A 13,933-nucleotide genomic window follows, 5' to 3' on the forward strand; every position below is an offset into this window, starting at 1 on the left:
ATGCAAGAGGAAGTACAGACATAAAAGCACTTACCGAAGGCACATTACCTACGAATGTGGAAAAGAACCAATGTTTCGCTGTCCATTTCTGGATTGCACATACAAAGCTTATCAAAAGACTCACACGGATGCTCATATTAAGACGAAACACAAAGTCATGACTATAGAATACAAAGGATGATGCATCGCTCAAAGTGAAAATAAAAAATGTGATATTAAATTTAATTCTGATTAAAGTTAAGGTAAAATTTTATGTCGTAATTTCATTTTTATTAGGTATTTAGATTATAAAAAAGGCCTTCTAGGCTAGTTTTCACGTTTACGTTATAAAATGCCACAACAGCATTATTTTTTAAACATTGGCGCGAAAGTTAGCCGAGGTCTCTCACATAATTTTTGTGTTAATTAATGGCAAAGGTATAACATATAGTAATATATTCATTTGTATATAAAAACATTATGAACAGAGAGTATAAATAGTATTTTTATAATTATAACTGAAAAAGTATATTTGAGCAAATGTAATGAAAAATTCGATATTTTCTGAAAATCCAAATAGATCACCTATTTGTATATTCAAATAATATTGAATTATTTCAGATATGTTAATTTAAAAGTAGATTTTATTTTGTAAATATAAACAAGTTTAGGTATACCTTTAATATTCTGATTGGTTACATTTCTCAACGCACAGTAACTGTCATAATTTATTTGTAGTATTCTATATGTCAATGTCAATAAGAACGATAGAAAAATTCGGCAAAAATTATCAATCAATTGACTATTATTAGTCTATAATATGTCTCTATTTGAATTAAACAATTAACAGATTAGTGATTTAACAATATGAATAGATTACTCTCTATAAATAAGTGTTACCTTAATACATTTAGGAATAATATAAGTCGAAGTTCGCCTGTTATTTTACTTTCTAAACATGTTTTACCTAATGTTTGTGTTCTTCGTGGAACACACGAACAAAAAAAAATCGGGTCAACTCTTAATTATATGATAGCACTCGGTGTGATGACAGTCGGTTTAAGTTATGCGGCAGTACCATTATATAGGATATTTTGCCAGGTATGTCTAACCATGTAGGAAATATATTCTTATCATATTCAATAGATGATATCATAAGAATTTTGTAAATGAAGCGAAACGGCTTAATTTTTAACCGTGCATTACAATCTTACTATTGTTTCTTTAATAATATTATTATTATATTAGTTCTTGTATTATAAATCGACTTTGAACAAAAATACCTTGTATAGTGTATTGAGCATCCTCTCCCATATAATACTAGAAACATTAGACACATAAAGCAGTCTTATTAACTTTGTCAAATGGTTCAAAATTTCATTCAGGTTATAATATAAAAATACAATTTCCATTAAACAGTACATATATATAAAAATAATACAGTGACAATATTCATGCTTCACAGGCATATAGCTATGGAGGTACTACTGGACAAGCAGAGGCTGATGTTTCTGTCAGTAAGATGAAAGCAGTCAAAGATAGACCACTAAAGATTCGCTTTAATGCTGATGTTGCATCTTCAATGCAGTGGAACTTTAAACCACAACAAACAGATATCACTGTAAGTTAACTCCTTATCAAACTTGTATATGATATGCAGATTCCTCACACACAATGTTGTCGTACTGACTGGGATATGCAATGAGGTGGGCGGCACCATATAGAACTATGTTGGTATCAATATATTGTTATGCAACATATAAAAAATTCTACTTTTTTAAAAACATCTTAAAGGAAATTTCTCAGCTAAAAGTAATATGCTTTAAGACATAATACTATGAAAAAAAATAAGAACGAACACACTTTAAAATAAATAAATAAAAAGTCATATCTAAAAGATTCTACATATTCAGAATAGAATATTTATAAGTGGATACTTCACAGGTGGTGCCGGGTGAGACTGCACTTGCATTTTACACAGCACGGAACCCCACAGATAAGTCAGTGATTGGCATTAGCACATACAACGTGATCCCGTTTGAAGCGGGACAGTACTTCAATAAGATTCAGTGCTTTTGCTTTGAGGAACAAATGCTAAATCCTCATGAGCAGGTAATATATATATTTTGATGTATCATTTAAAAAATACCCCAAAAACATTCAAGACATTCAACCTCATTCAGGCCTCAAAACATAAGATTTAAATCATTTTTATTGTGTGAGGTTACTTGTTACATAATGTTATGAAATGAAATTAAAATAATATATATGGTATGGGCTGTTGTTAAACTATAACGTTTTGATGTTATATCAATATATTTGCCCTTTCAATTTTATTGGCAGAATACGAAATATTGATAAACTATTAATTGATCTATTTCTTTAATATGTTCCTGTTTTCTTTGGCTGCTTATTTTTTTTAAATTAAGTTTTTGTTTGCACTATCAAATCAGTCAAGTAGAAAACTAGTTACCATAGGTATTATAGTAGTAGTAGTCACATCATGTAATCCCATTCGACCCAGTAAATTCTTAATGAACATCTCAGACCAAAACTGCTGTACTGTTGTTCTGATGATTAATATTTTATTCATTTTCACAAATGTGTTGCAGAACCATCGATAGTTTGACTATATGCATCACTATTGTATATAAATTAAAAGTATTTATGTCAACTAATTTATATTTATTTATTCCTGTTACAGGTCGACATGCCTGTGTTTTTCTACATAGATCCAGAGTTTCAAGAAGATCCCAAAATGGAATATGTTGATGAAATAGTACTGTCTTATACTTTCTTTGAGGCTAAGGAGGGGCTGAAGTTACCTGTTCCTACTTATGCTAGATAAATGTTGGGATGTAAATAAAAGCAATTCTTAGCACAGATTATGTAATTTATGTAGTTGTTGTTTTAAATTAAAATATAAGTTTAGCAAATGTTGTGTTATTGTGTACTTTCAATACAATGAATGCAAGAACCTTTTTATATTTTTCATTATTAAAGAAATATTTACGAAAGTTACTCTTAAGAACTCTTTGACATTCGTCAGTTTTTCCAAATAATTCTATCTAAAATGCACATATAGACGAGTACATCTCAGTGTTAACTAAGAGGTTACAGGAAAAAATAAGTCGTTAGAGCACGTGAATCCGTACGTAAGATTGTTTACTTTTTTAGTAAAAAATCACAGCGCAAAGGTCGGAAGCGTGGTGTAATAAAAAGACGACATTTGAACTACGAATTTAATCTCCACAAGCCGCGCCGCGCCGCGCCTAGGCCTTGACGGCGGCCGTGACGGGGTAGCCGCGCCGCAGCCCCATGCACTGGTCGCGGTCGATGAACAGCGTGCTGCTCTTGTAGCGCAGCTCGGCCTCCAGCCCCGCGCGCACGCCCAGCAGCGTCTGGTGCGTGCCCTCCGCCGTGTGCAGCTTGCCGCGCAGCGTGTCCATGGCCGCCTGCAGCTCGCACACCTCGCGCACCAGCCTGCGGGCGGCGCTCGCGTGAGAGGGCTCCGGGGCGGGGGCCTCGCGCCGGGCGGGGGCCTCGCGCCGGGCGGGTACTGCACCTGTTCTGCGCCTCGTCCCTGCACTTCTCCAGATGCGGCCGGTTGGTGCGCGCCTGCAGCCGCGTGTGCGCCACCTTCATGGGTTGCAGCTTGTCCTCGATGGCCTTGTTCAGCAACTCCAGCGTCTTCTCCACGTCGAACATTTCTTGTTGAATCTGAGTCAAATGTTCACTTAATATTCTGAGATATTCCATTAACAAATACAATATATACTCTATTCGAGTAGACTGTACAAGCACTCTTCGATTGTCATTTTAAAGAAATATATTAAGTAAAGCTACCACCGGCTCGGAGTGTAGATTCTACCGAGAGGAACCTGCAAAAACACTACAAAAAAGTACAGTAAATACAATTATATATATATATAATACTATCTCCACGCTTTTTCATCATCTATATAATGTTGAATAATATGATTTATTTATCGATGTATTTTTAACAAACTCACGCACGTTCTGCTACGGAAGTAACGTTACCCACTTTGTGCAAATGCAGCTGTAATTTGTTCTTGATCTCGATGGTCTCCGCGATCCGACGCGTAAATGCGCTGTTCGTGTTACTCCACTGATCCCAAATCTCCGTCGCCGAAACGTTGATCAAGTTCTCAGCGTCTGCGGACGGAAACTCGTCAGAGCGGCCGGGGGGGGGGGGGCGCGGCCCGGGTCGCCGGCCGGCGCGCCTCACCGGACAGCATCTGCACGGCCTTGGCGCGCTCGGACTGCGAGCGCTGCAGCGTGGCGGCGCTGGCGGCGGCCCAGCGCGCCCCGTCGCACACCGTGGGGTCGTAGCGCTCGATGCCGGCGTAGAACTGCAGGCCCTGTAACGCCCCCACTCGCTCGAGTCTACGACTTCTTCGGGACTGGGATGCTTTACATAAACATTCGCGTCGAAGTATGAAAGGCGGATTGATGTAATATGAATCTTCCGCGGGGAATGTTCCGAGGAATTGTTTGGATCGATCCCGGCAGCTGAAATTCACCTTCGGACATCTCGTCAAAACTCTAAATTTCACCCGCACCATCTAGATATCCGAAAATCCCCACCAGAGCGCTTTTTAAGACATTTTCTGCCTCGCACAACCACTCTGTGGAACCAGCTTTCGCCGGCGATTTTTCCGAACCGATACGACTTGGGAACCTTCAAAAAAAGAGCGTACTCCTTCCTGAAAGGCTGGCAACGCACCTGCAACCCCCCCGGTGTTGCAGATGTCCATGGGCGGTGGTAATCACTTTCCATCAGGTGAGCCTCCTGCCCCCTATAACATATAAAAAAATGATGGACCAGAATGTTTCTGGATTCCATATTTTATCGACATTTGTAAAAATGTATCATAAAATTTAGGATTGATTTTATGATTGAATCGATTTGATGGTAGTGTTCGCTTGCCTTGGAAAAGTTGTTGAGTTGGTGGCACATAGAGTCGATGCCGAGGGCGTACTCTTTGTTACGAAGGTCGGTCTCCAGCTCGTGCTGCGTCGCGCGACAGTTCTTAGACTGTTGCCGTACCTGCAAAATATAAAAAAAATCTATCGTCTGTACAACCTAGTTATAAATATCATGGTCATCACAAACAAGCCGTCATCAATCTTAAATACTGTCCCAAGTTCAGCATATTGTACGTATACCTTTTCGAGCATATTTCGGAACTTGTCCTGGCATTCCCGAAGTGTAGCTACTTCCTTTAAAAGAGACTGCTCCACTGCATCGTGAACTTGCTCCATCCCTGAGAAATAACGTTACTGATTAAAATATAATATGATTTATTATCAATACAACAAGAAAAAACATTAACCTTGTCTCTTCTCGCGGTGGTACAAACATTCTTGTACAATATGAAGAGGGCCCTCAATTCCAGCGATAGCTCTTTCGAGCTGCCTCCTCGTATCGTTCAGTTTCTCACAGGTCGCCACTAACCGCTCCATTTCTATCGAAACCTTAAAAAAGGATGTACGGGTAATATTTATTTTTATGTACTTGTGTACAGGCAGCAGAAAACCTTACCTCGTTGCGCCAAAATGTAGTGTCTGTTATCCTTTCGCCGATTCTTCTACCAGAGTCTCGTTGCCCCTGTGTTCCAATTTCGTCAGTTTCTCTGTAATTTGTTTAGTATATGAGTATCTTCCGAGTTTGTTTTTTTTAATAACAGTAAATCTTACCTTAGCATCCGCATAATATCATTTCTTACACGCTCTGAGAAGTTTCTTTTTGCATCAGACTCGTTATAATTTTTGATGCTGGTCTGATTCCATTCGTTCTGGGTGTATCGAGTATAAAGCGCTGCTCGAGCTGCGTGTTCAGGGCTTCGGTCGAAGCCTGTGACGAGGTTAGGAAACCGCAGAGGCTCTGTTGCCATCCCAGCTGGCGTATAGCACGGATCCACCATGGTATTTGTAATCGGTTGGGATGGCCTATTTCGTCAAACAGTATTATGAGATTAAAACTTATATCAAAAATAACTAGCAGCAAAAGTAACATAATAACTTAATATACTATGTCATTTATAAAAAGCTTATTTAAATGATAAAATATATTTACATCGGTGTAACTTCAATCTCTTCGTAGCCCATGATAGGTCTCCACGGATGTTTTTTTGGAGAGTGGAAACAGTACCCTACTTGTGGGGGTACACTTGGAGAACCTGGAGTTTCTTTTACGGGACTCCATTGTTGTAGTTGCTAATAATAAAAGTAATTGAATGATCGACATTTTTCAAAAAATAATATAATTATTATTATATGTAATGCTATATTTACTGTACACATGGAAACTTCTTTAGCCATTTTTGTGGGATTTGGTAGCCAAAATTTAGAATAAATAAGTTAATGGTAAAACATCAATATAAAACTAGAAATTCAAAATGTTATTCGGTGTCATGTTACTCCTTAGTAATGACATTTTTTTAAATTATGTCATTGTTTTATTTTTTAGTTTGTATTAAAGAGAATGAAATGTCTATGTTTTAGTTAATATAGTGAATAAAGTTGAATACAGAATTACTAAATAGGTCTAATATGTTGTGTCTTTTATTGTGCTTTCAGTCGATTTTGTTCCCAAACGTAAAACATTAAGTCAATGTCAAGTTCGTGACAGAGCAACAGCAGTGAGCAGATATTATTGTGACAGACGACAGTGTCACTGATACCATTAAGTCGGGAACACTATTTGCTTGAAAGTATTTTTTAATGCGAATGTTTTAACATTCTGAATAATAAATGTTACACCATTGAAAAAATAAAAAAAAATGAGTAGCGTTCCTGAAAACGCACCTAATCGTAAGTTACATATAATTTGATTTTATTCATAAGCTATTTTGAATGTTCCTGGAATATTGAAATAAACTCATTTATTTCGTTCAGATTGCCCTGGTACTCAGAGCGAGGATGCAGGCAAAGCCTCGGCGTGTGCTGGATGTCCAAACCAGAACATCTGTGCATCAGGTATAGTAGAAAACATTACTGATATCACTGATATACGATCAGGATTTACTTATTTATTTACAAAGCACACCGATACCAGATAAAGGTTTCAATGCTACCACTTGAAATATAAATAAAAACTTTGTAATAACATTGATAGCATAACAACATGACCCTTTTAATATTATAAAATTAATCTCCATTTAAATATGGTCAAAGCTGTAAGTTATTATTAGTTTACATTTTGTTTTTGACTAAATAGAATGTAGTTATAATCTATTCATAAAATAAAAATAAAACAACATTACTTAACAAATTTTAAGGAGTGCCAGCTGGACCAGATCCTGCTCTTGAAATAATCAAAGAGCGCCTAGCCAATGTGAAACACAAAATCATAATTCTCTCCGGTAAAGGTGGGGTGGGTAAAAGTACTGTCACCTCACTTCTGGGACACGCGCTGGCCAAACTCAATCCTGATGCAAATGTAAGTCAATTTATCATCATTTCACAACAATCATGTTTATCTCATTTGATAAAATATTGTTGTTGCTAAACAATATTTTTATTGATATTTCATCATTCATTGGTACCAATGTTAAAAATTCGTAAACACATCAACATACATGCAAAACAAAATAAGTTATTTTGACTATTTCAAATAAATCACTGAATTTTTGGTAAGCTCATCTGGATGGGTACATCAATTGGCACTTATATTATGCCACCCAACAAGAATACTATTTTTTTTTAATTTATTTGAGAAAAATCAAAGTACATTTCGGTAAACATGTCTAGCAGTGCAACGAAAACAATAAATGGTAAAATATTATATTAATTCAATATTTCAATATTAAAAAAATAAGCTAATTTTGATTTAAATTAGTCTTTTACTCACATTACATATCCCATAGGTTACCTGTATTACTCTGTTCATACAAATACACGCTTACTATTGTGATCAGTATAGAACAATTTTTTATTAATCATTGCCAACTTGTTAATGTCTCTTCGAATATTTTTGCACAATCATTCAAGTGTGTTCATGTTACATAATATGTGATGTTTTTAATAATAAACAAACAGTTGACAATGGACTAAAATGAGATAAATAATTGTACCACAATTATATATTTTAAAATACTGATATATAACAGTCACAGTAGTCTTATATAATTATAAGCGAGCAAAGAAAACACAGCAATATCTTTTTCTCCTTTGATTATCAATTGATATTTCGTTTTTTTAACACCTCATAGGTTTTGACGACCCTTTATGTTATCAAAAATTGTAAAACTAAGGAGAATGAAAAATGTTCGAAATATGCCAGTTTTAATAAAGATTGTGGCTGAAATTCGACCAACTTGTGAACACTAAGTTATACAAAAAAAAAAAGAAATTTTGTGTATTGTGTGAGACCTTAACAAGAAAATTTTATTTTCTTTATATTATTAAAAAAGAAACTTATATTTGGAGTTAATCCTTACTTGGTGGTAGGGTTTTGTTCAAGCCTGTCTGGGTAGGTTCCACTCACTCATCATATATGTATACTACCGCCAAATAGCAATACTTAGTATTGATGTTTTTGGGTTTGAAGGGTGAGTGAGCCAGTGTAACTACAGGCACAAGGGATATAACATTTTAGTTCCCAAGGTCTGTCTCTCTAAGGGCGTTGGTGACCACCTACATCAGGTAGCCTAATTTACCATTGCTCTAACAACGAAATTATAATATAATATAACGATAATTTACGAAAAAATAAGATTACCTTTTTACGAGTGTATAAAACTTCAGATGTTACTTCTCGTTGATCATATATTGAAACTGTATATTTTAAACCACTTCCAAGTGTAACAAACCAAAATAATTAATTTTATTAAATTTGTGAATCAAAAAAAATGTATATAAAAGTATATTTATGTACCGAATGCGTATTTATGCACAGCTTTAGGGCAATGACTACAAGTGTACTGAACTACCAAGATAACTATATTCCTTAATTATGGATAAAAGATAACGTGAAAAGTAGAACTTTAGTAGAGTAATTGTGTTTAATAAATAGAAACTGAAACTTTACCCTATTATATCTCGAACGCCGTTCATATGAGCTGCCGAATTCCATATCAATGCTTAAAAAATACGAGAGACGTGTATCGATTCCGAAGTCTGGTGGGAGATTTCGCAAGGCCTCGTCTCGTGGCGCGGCACCGCCTGGCACAGCCGCCTATATAGGTCACTACGATATAATACGTCGAATAAGGAATTCATTTTTCGACTTAAGTCTTAAAATCAATCAATGAATGGTTTCACCAGACATTTGGCTTATTATTACGAATGTTTTCTACTTACTTTTATTATTTAAGTTTTCTTTTTTTTTTTTTTTTGAAAATATAAATAACATTTCCAATCTACAAGCAATCATTTACATAATCTCTAACAGATAAGGTCAATCAATGGATTTATCATCTGTATATTCTATATTAAACCTGAAAGCTTAAAATAAAACAATGGAGTACCATCAGCTCATTAGAGGTGTGTTTAAGTTTAGTTTGCTTTTTAAATACTTAATATTGATTGAATAAAAGAATACTATAATATTAGCGTACTACTACTAATACTAGCGTAGTCGGATGAATACAGTATTCTTCCGACTACGCTAATATTTATGTTAATACATGAGCTATGTAGACTGGAGCAAACTTTTTAACCAACAGACAGTAGGCGACGTATACTTATTGTAGGCAAACTAAAACTGGCGATCCAGATCAGCTTTGAAGATACAGGCCCATTAAATAAACTCAATTGTTAAAATAATATATAATATAATACCATTAAACAAAAATAAAACAACAACAAATATATTTAGATGGAACGGAGTAACGATACCCAATCCATCTAAATCAGCCAGTTAAAATTTATGGTAGAACAAACACATGAACACACTCCTTTTTTGGGCAGTCGTATCGTATCGGGCGGACCTCTGTGGAGATTAATTGTATATTTAAAAAAAGAAAAATTTAACTATTTCTGTATGAATTCCAAATCTATACGTGTTGGTGCCTAGCTGAACCTGCAGCATTACAGCTTTATAAAATAATAAAATAAAATAATTTATTTTTTTATTATTATTTATTATAAATAATTCGCTTCTTGAAGGAAAGTTTTAGGTATGTAATAATCAGTAAAAACTTCAAGCGAACGAGAAGAATCAGCGCCAGTTTCGTTCACTTAAAAATTAAAGAATTTCTGTTTTATATCAAGAGTCCCAAACTAATGTAAAACTCAAATGTATGTAAAAGTATGAAAAAAGTTAGTAACGTTCTCTATGAGACCCTCTGCTGAGCTCAGGTTTTATATTAATGCTTTTGAAGAGGAGGTTCGCTTTATTCCACCATCATGCTGACACAAGTACATTTGAGGTCACTGTTATCCGGAATAATGTAGTTCAGTCATATATGTACGTTTACCGTATAATTATATTCGGATACATCCTAACTATTGTTAAAATAAAGTAAAAATAAACTCAATTGAGTTTATTTTTGTTTGTAAAGAATTCAAGTCTTAACTACTCGACTGAACGTCACGAAATTTTGCATATACATATGTACATTGTCAGGAAGTCATACTAAACAGAAAACAACAAGAACCCTCTGTCTCAAACCGTGGCGAAACCGCTGTAGGAAGGTTGTGAATTTTAAACTCAACTAATACGTAACGTCATCATTACTGTTATTTATATAATTATAAATATAGTATAATTGTTATTTTGTAGGTGGGTATACTAGACGCCGATATATGTGGGCCGAGCCAGCCGCGCGTGCTCGGCGTCAGCGGGGAACAAGTACACAACTCTGGTTCGGGCTGGTCTCCTGTCGTGAGTACAGTCCTGACAGTTACAGCTCCTGAGCTAACAAACTATTTAATTTACATATTCCTTGCTTTTCAATCGCTCTCGTACACTGTGCACTACAATTAGTTGATTAATATATCTTTAATTATACAACACAAGTACACATAACTACTTATATCCGCATTCAATTTATTTCGAAAGTTCCGATGGCAACTTCCTTAACATTCAATGTCATTAGATTATTCAAGATCTCGACCAAAGATATTTCGTCATTCAATGTTAAAATTGTTTATTTGCCTTGACTCTCTTTGGTCTGTAAAGGCTATTCTTCTTGTTTAATAGTATTATATTAATAATATAATGATCGATTAAATATGTCACAATCGAGTATTTAAGTATTTGAGCCACTGGAAACCAACTGACTATCAAAAGCTTTCCCAAGTTTTGTATGTAGAATGCCATATTCCGTTGCTGTACTAAAAAAACTGCGCTAATACTAAATGAGCAAAAAACTACCTAAGAGAACTTTTGGTAAAGTTTCGATATATTAAGATATCCTCAAAACGTTGTTAGTTCGACTGAAGAACACTGATTCATAAGAAGCCCGTCTTCAAAAAGCTGTACTTAAATATACAGGATGTCTGTATTATTAATATCACGAGATTATATAAAATAATATAATTTATTATATTTGTATGTAGCTTCCTTAATTAGCGCTGACATCTTATATTATTTATAATGTAATGAAATTAGATAAAGGTCCATTCCCTCGCAGTTGAATGGCTTCGAGAGTATTCAATCTCGTCGCCTAACGTAACACAACAAACCAATCTTTAATTGCTTTTAATTAAAATTATGAAACATTAATTTATATCCAAATAGTGTTCAGTTTTTCTACAATATCATGTTGTTTGTTCGTGGCATTAAACAACTTTTATTAATTATACCGTAATCTGTTATAATATTAAAAAACTGAAGAGTTTTTTTTTAATATTAGAACGTTTGATAGTCAGTTTGTTTCCACAGTGTTTCTGGATGGTTAAATACTTGATTCATGATACATCTGTCACGAATAACCCATTACGAATATGTACTATTTATATACGGGGGCGAAAGCTGCGACCTTATCGTGGTGAAACTTCACCGAGCAATAAAAAATAATATAATTATTCTGTTAATATCAAACTTAATTTTCTGACAGTTCAGAAGTAAACAATACTAATCATTTACTTTATAAAACTACTTCTACTCTTGGACTTATCCAATCTCATTTCATCACGTTGCCTTTGATTAGGTTTTTAAAAAATTTTATCACAATATTTATTTATATTTCAGTATGTAACTGATAATTTGTCTTTGATGTCAATCGGATTCCTATTGGCTAGTCCCGATGACGCCGTTATTTGGAGAGGGCCTAAGAAAAATGGTAAGCAGATGAACAATTTATCCATTTTACTGATGTGAATCAATATAATGATTTAATTCGTGAAAATAAAAACGTTAGTAAGTTGTTTATTTTAAATATGTGCGTAGGTAATATTTAATGTTAATTATTTTGCAGGTATGATTAAGCAATTCCTAAGTGAAGTGGATTGGGGGGACTTGGATTACCTGTTAATCGATACACCGCCAGGTAAAGACACGTTTTTACTCTATAGTGACACACATACAAACATCGCGTACATACATAATAGTAACAATACGTTAATAATAAGTAATTAGGTTACATTTACAAATGTCGTATATCTTGCAGGCACGTCCGACGAGCACCTGTCCGTGATCCAGTACCTGTCGGCGGCGGGCGTGTCGGGCGCGGTGGTGGTGACCACCCCGCAGGAGGTGGCGCTGCTCGACGTGCGCAAGGAGATCCAGTTCTGCCAGAAGGTCGGCCTGCCCGTCCTCGGCGTCGTCGAGAACATGTCGCTGTTCGTGTGCCCCAACTGCCAGGTAACGTGCCGCCCCGAAATGCTCATGAACGGAAACGGGTCCGCATACTCCTCGTGCGATACGTTCGCTTTCCGTGTGTACCCCAAGAACGAACGAACGGTCAGTCAGAACAGCCTGAAGGCCAACATCCCTATTTAGAGAAATGAAACAAAACTCCGATAAAAATATGGCGAGCGTGCGCAGGCGCGCAGCGAGATCTTCCCGGCGACGACGGGCGGCGCGCGCGCCCTGTGCGCGGCGCTGGGCGCGCGGCTGCTGGGCGCGCTGCCGCTCGACCCGCTGCTGGCGCGCTGCTGCGACTCGGGCGCCGACTTCGTGGCCGAGCTGCCGCACTCGCCCGCCGTGCTGGCGCTGCGGGCGATCGTGGCCGGTACGCGCCTCCGAAATATCGCTCGTCCGCCTCGGGTGTTCTATACTCTACCCGTTTAACTTTTTCGTTTCAGAAATCGTTGCCTCGTGTGATCGGCCCAAAAGTTCGTAGGGACCTCGGATCTTGAGCGGCACTGCGCGGCGGCCGTGGAGCGACTGTTCCAAAATTATTGTTATACCTAGTCTATGTACAAACGATAGATGAGACGATGGAATTTATGAATTATAAATTGTAATATAAGTATATCATTATATTTACATTATAAATGTTGTTTTATTTCCAGTGGGACTATTAGTGATTAAATTAATAATGTGGTATTTTTATGAAATAAAACCTTTAAATTGCGCACCAATGCCTACTTGAATCATTTAGGCTGGTCACTTGTTTCAGAGTAATTATTTTACGTATTTCATACATAATATATGTATTATATGTGTAATACTTAATATATATAAAATGTAATACACGTTTGTGGGTAAGAACTAAGATGTGAAACACATCATTGGTATATTGAAATAAGTGGCCGTGACGTCAACGGCAACACCGCGCTGTAGAGCGAGCATTGGACGAGGGACGTAATCAAATGCAAAAGTGTCCTGTGACTAAGTTAATGAATGTATTTGATTGTTATTTTTTGTTTGGTCTTAAAACGCCATATATTATTAGGCGTACATTCAATGAGTTCACATCACAGGCACATTATTTATATGTACTACAGAATTAAAAAAATATATAGGTATCTGATACGACTCATAGAAAAAAAAAATATAATTATACTTCATTTTTATAAAATAAAATGCTATAAAAAT

The 13,933-nt window shown here is 36.0% G+C and overlaps 3 protein-coding genes across 4 annotated transcripts; 2 read left to right on the forward strand and 1 right to left on the reverse strand.

Moving 5' to 3' along the window:
• Positions 1-726: 726 nt before the first annotated feature.
• On the forward strand, positions 727-2,915 carry LOC113403569 (cytochrome c oxidase assembly protein COX11, mitochondrial). Its single transcript, XM_026644153.2, has 4 exons — positions 727-1,080; positions 1,445-1,600; positions 1,924-2,091; positions 2,684-2,915. The coding sequence occupies exons 1-4, from the start codon at positions 847-849 to the stop codon at positions 2,825-2,827; spliced, it is 702 nt and encodes a 233-aa protein (XP_026499938.1). The 5' UTR covers positions 727-846; the 3' UTR covers positions 2,828-2,915.
• A 221-nt stretch (positions 2,916-3,136) lies between these two features.
• On the reverse strand, positions 3,137-6,435 carry LOC113403566 (tektin-3-like). The gene is made up of 11 exons (XM_026644146.2): positions 6,298-6,435; positions 6,080-6,219; positions 5,701-5,952; positions 5,546-5,636; positions 5,337-5,478; positions 5,170-5,267; positions 4,931-5,050; positions 4,229-4,361; positions 4,025-4,155; positions 3,545-3,699; positions 3,137-3,462 (listed from the first exon to the last, which is right to left on the reverse strand). The coding sequence occupies exons 1-11, from the start codon at positions 6,322-6,324 to the stop codon at positions 3,252-3,254; spliced, it is 1,500 nt and encodes a 499-aa protein (XP_026499931.1). The 5' UTR covers positions 6,325-6,435; the 3' UTR covers positions 3,137-3,251.
• A 239-nt stretch (positions 6,436-6,674) lies between these two features.
• Positions 6,675-13,354, forward strand: LOC113403568 (cytosolic Fe-S cluster assembly factor Nubp1 homolog). Of its 2 annotated transcripts, XM_026644152.2 has the most exons (9): positions 6,675-6,816; positions 6,901-6,981; positions 7,284-7,444; positions 10,730-10,831; positions 12,143-12,233; positions 12,369-12,440; positions 12,561-12,754; positions 12,938-13,124; positions 13,198-13,354. In XM_026644152.2, exons 1-9 carry the CDS (start codon positions 6,786-6,788, stop codon positions 13,233-13,235), a joined length of 957 nt encoding a protein of 318 aa, XP_026499937.1. In that variant the 5' UTR covers positions 6,675-6,785; the 3' UTR covers positions 13,236-13,354. The 2 variants fall into 2 exon arrangements, with proteins under 2 accessions (XP_026499937.1, XP_064073409.1); XM_064217339.1 differs by having other exon boundaries at positions 12,938-13,337.
• Positions 13,355-13,933: the final 579 nt, after the last annotated feature.

The sequence above is a fragment of the Vanessa tameamea genome, chromosome 16 (genome assembly GCF_037043105.1).
Source record: "Vanessa tameamea isolate UH-Manoa-2023 chromosome 16, ilVanTame1 primary haplotype, whole genome shotgun sequence".
Taxonomy (NCBI): domain Eukaryota; kingdom Metazoa; phylum Arthropoda; class Insecta; order Lepidoptera; family Nymphalidae; genus Vanessa; species Vanessa tameamea.

Bases quoted from the DNA above. Each gene is read 5' to 3' on its own strand.
- LOC113403569 (XM_026644153.2), top strand. From the start codon at position 847: ATGAATAGATTACTCTCTATAAATAAGTGTTACCTTAATACATTTAGG. The intron at 1,081-1,444 runs GTATGTCTAACC...CATGCTTCACAG, and splicing joins TATATAGGATATTTTGCCAG to GCATATAGCTATGGAGGTAC. The intron at 1,601-1,923 runs GTAAGTTAACTC...GATACTTCACAG, and splicing joins CACAACAAACAGATATCACT to GTGGTGCCGGGTGAGACTGC.
- LOC113403566 (XM_026644146.2), bottom strand. From the start codon at position 6,324: ATGGCTAAAGAAGTTTCCATGTGTACA. The intron at 5,637-5,700 runs GTAAGATTTACT...AACAAATTACAG, and splicing joins GATATTATGCGGATGCTAAG to AGAAACTGACGAAATTGGAA. The intron at 5,051-5,169 runs GTATACGTACAA...TATATTTTGCAG, and splicing joins TCCGAAATATGCTCGAAAAG to GTACGGCAACAGTCTAAGAA.
- LOC113403568 (XM_064217339.1), top strand. From the start codon at position 6,786: ATGAGTAGCGTTCCTGAAAACGCACCTAATC. The intron at 6,982-7,283 runs GTATAGTAGAAA...ACAAATTTTAAG, and splicing joins CCAGAACATCTGTGCATCAG to GAGTGCCAGCTGGACCAGAT. The intron at 12,755-12,937 runs GTAACGTGCCGC...GAGCGTGCGCAG, and splicing joins TCGTGTGCCCCAACTGCCAG to GCGCGCAGCGAGATCTTCCC.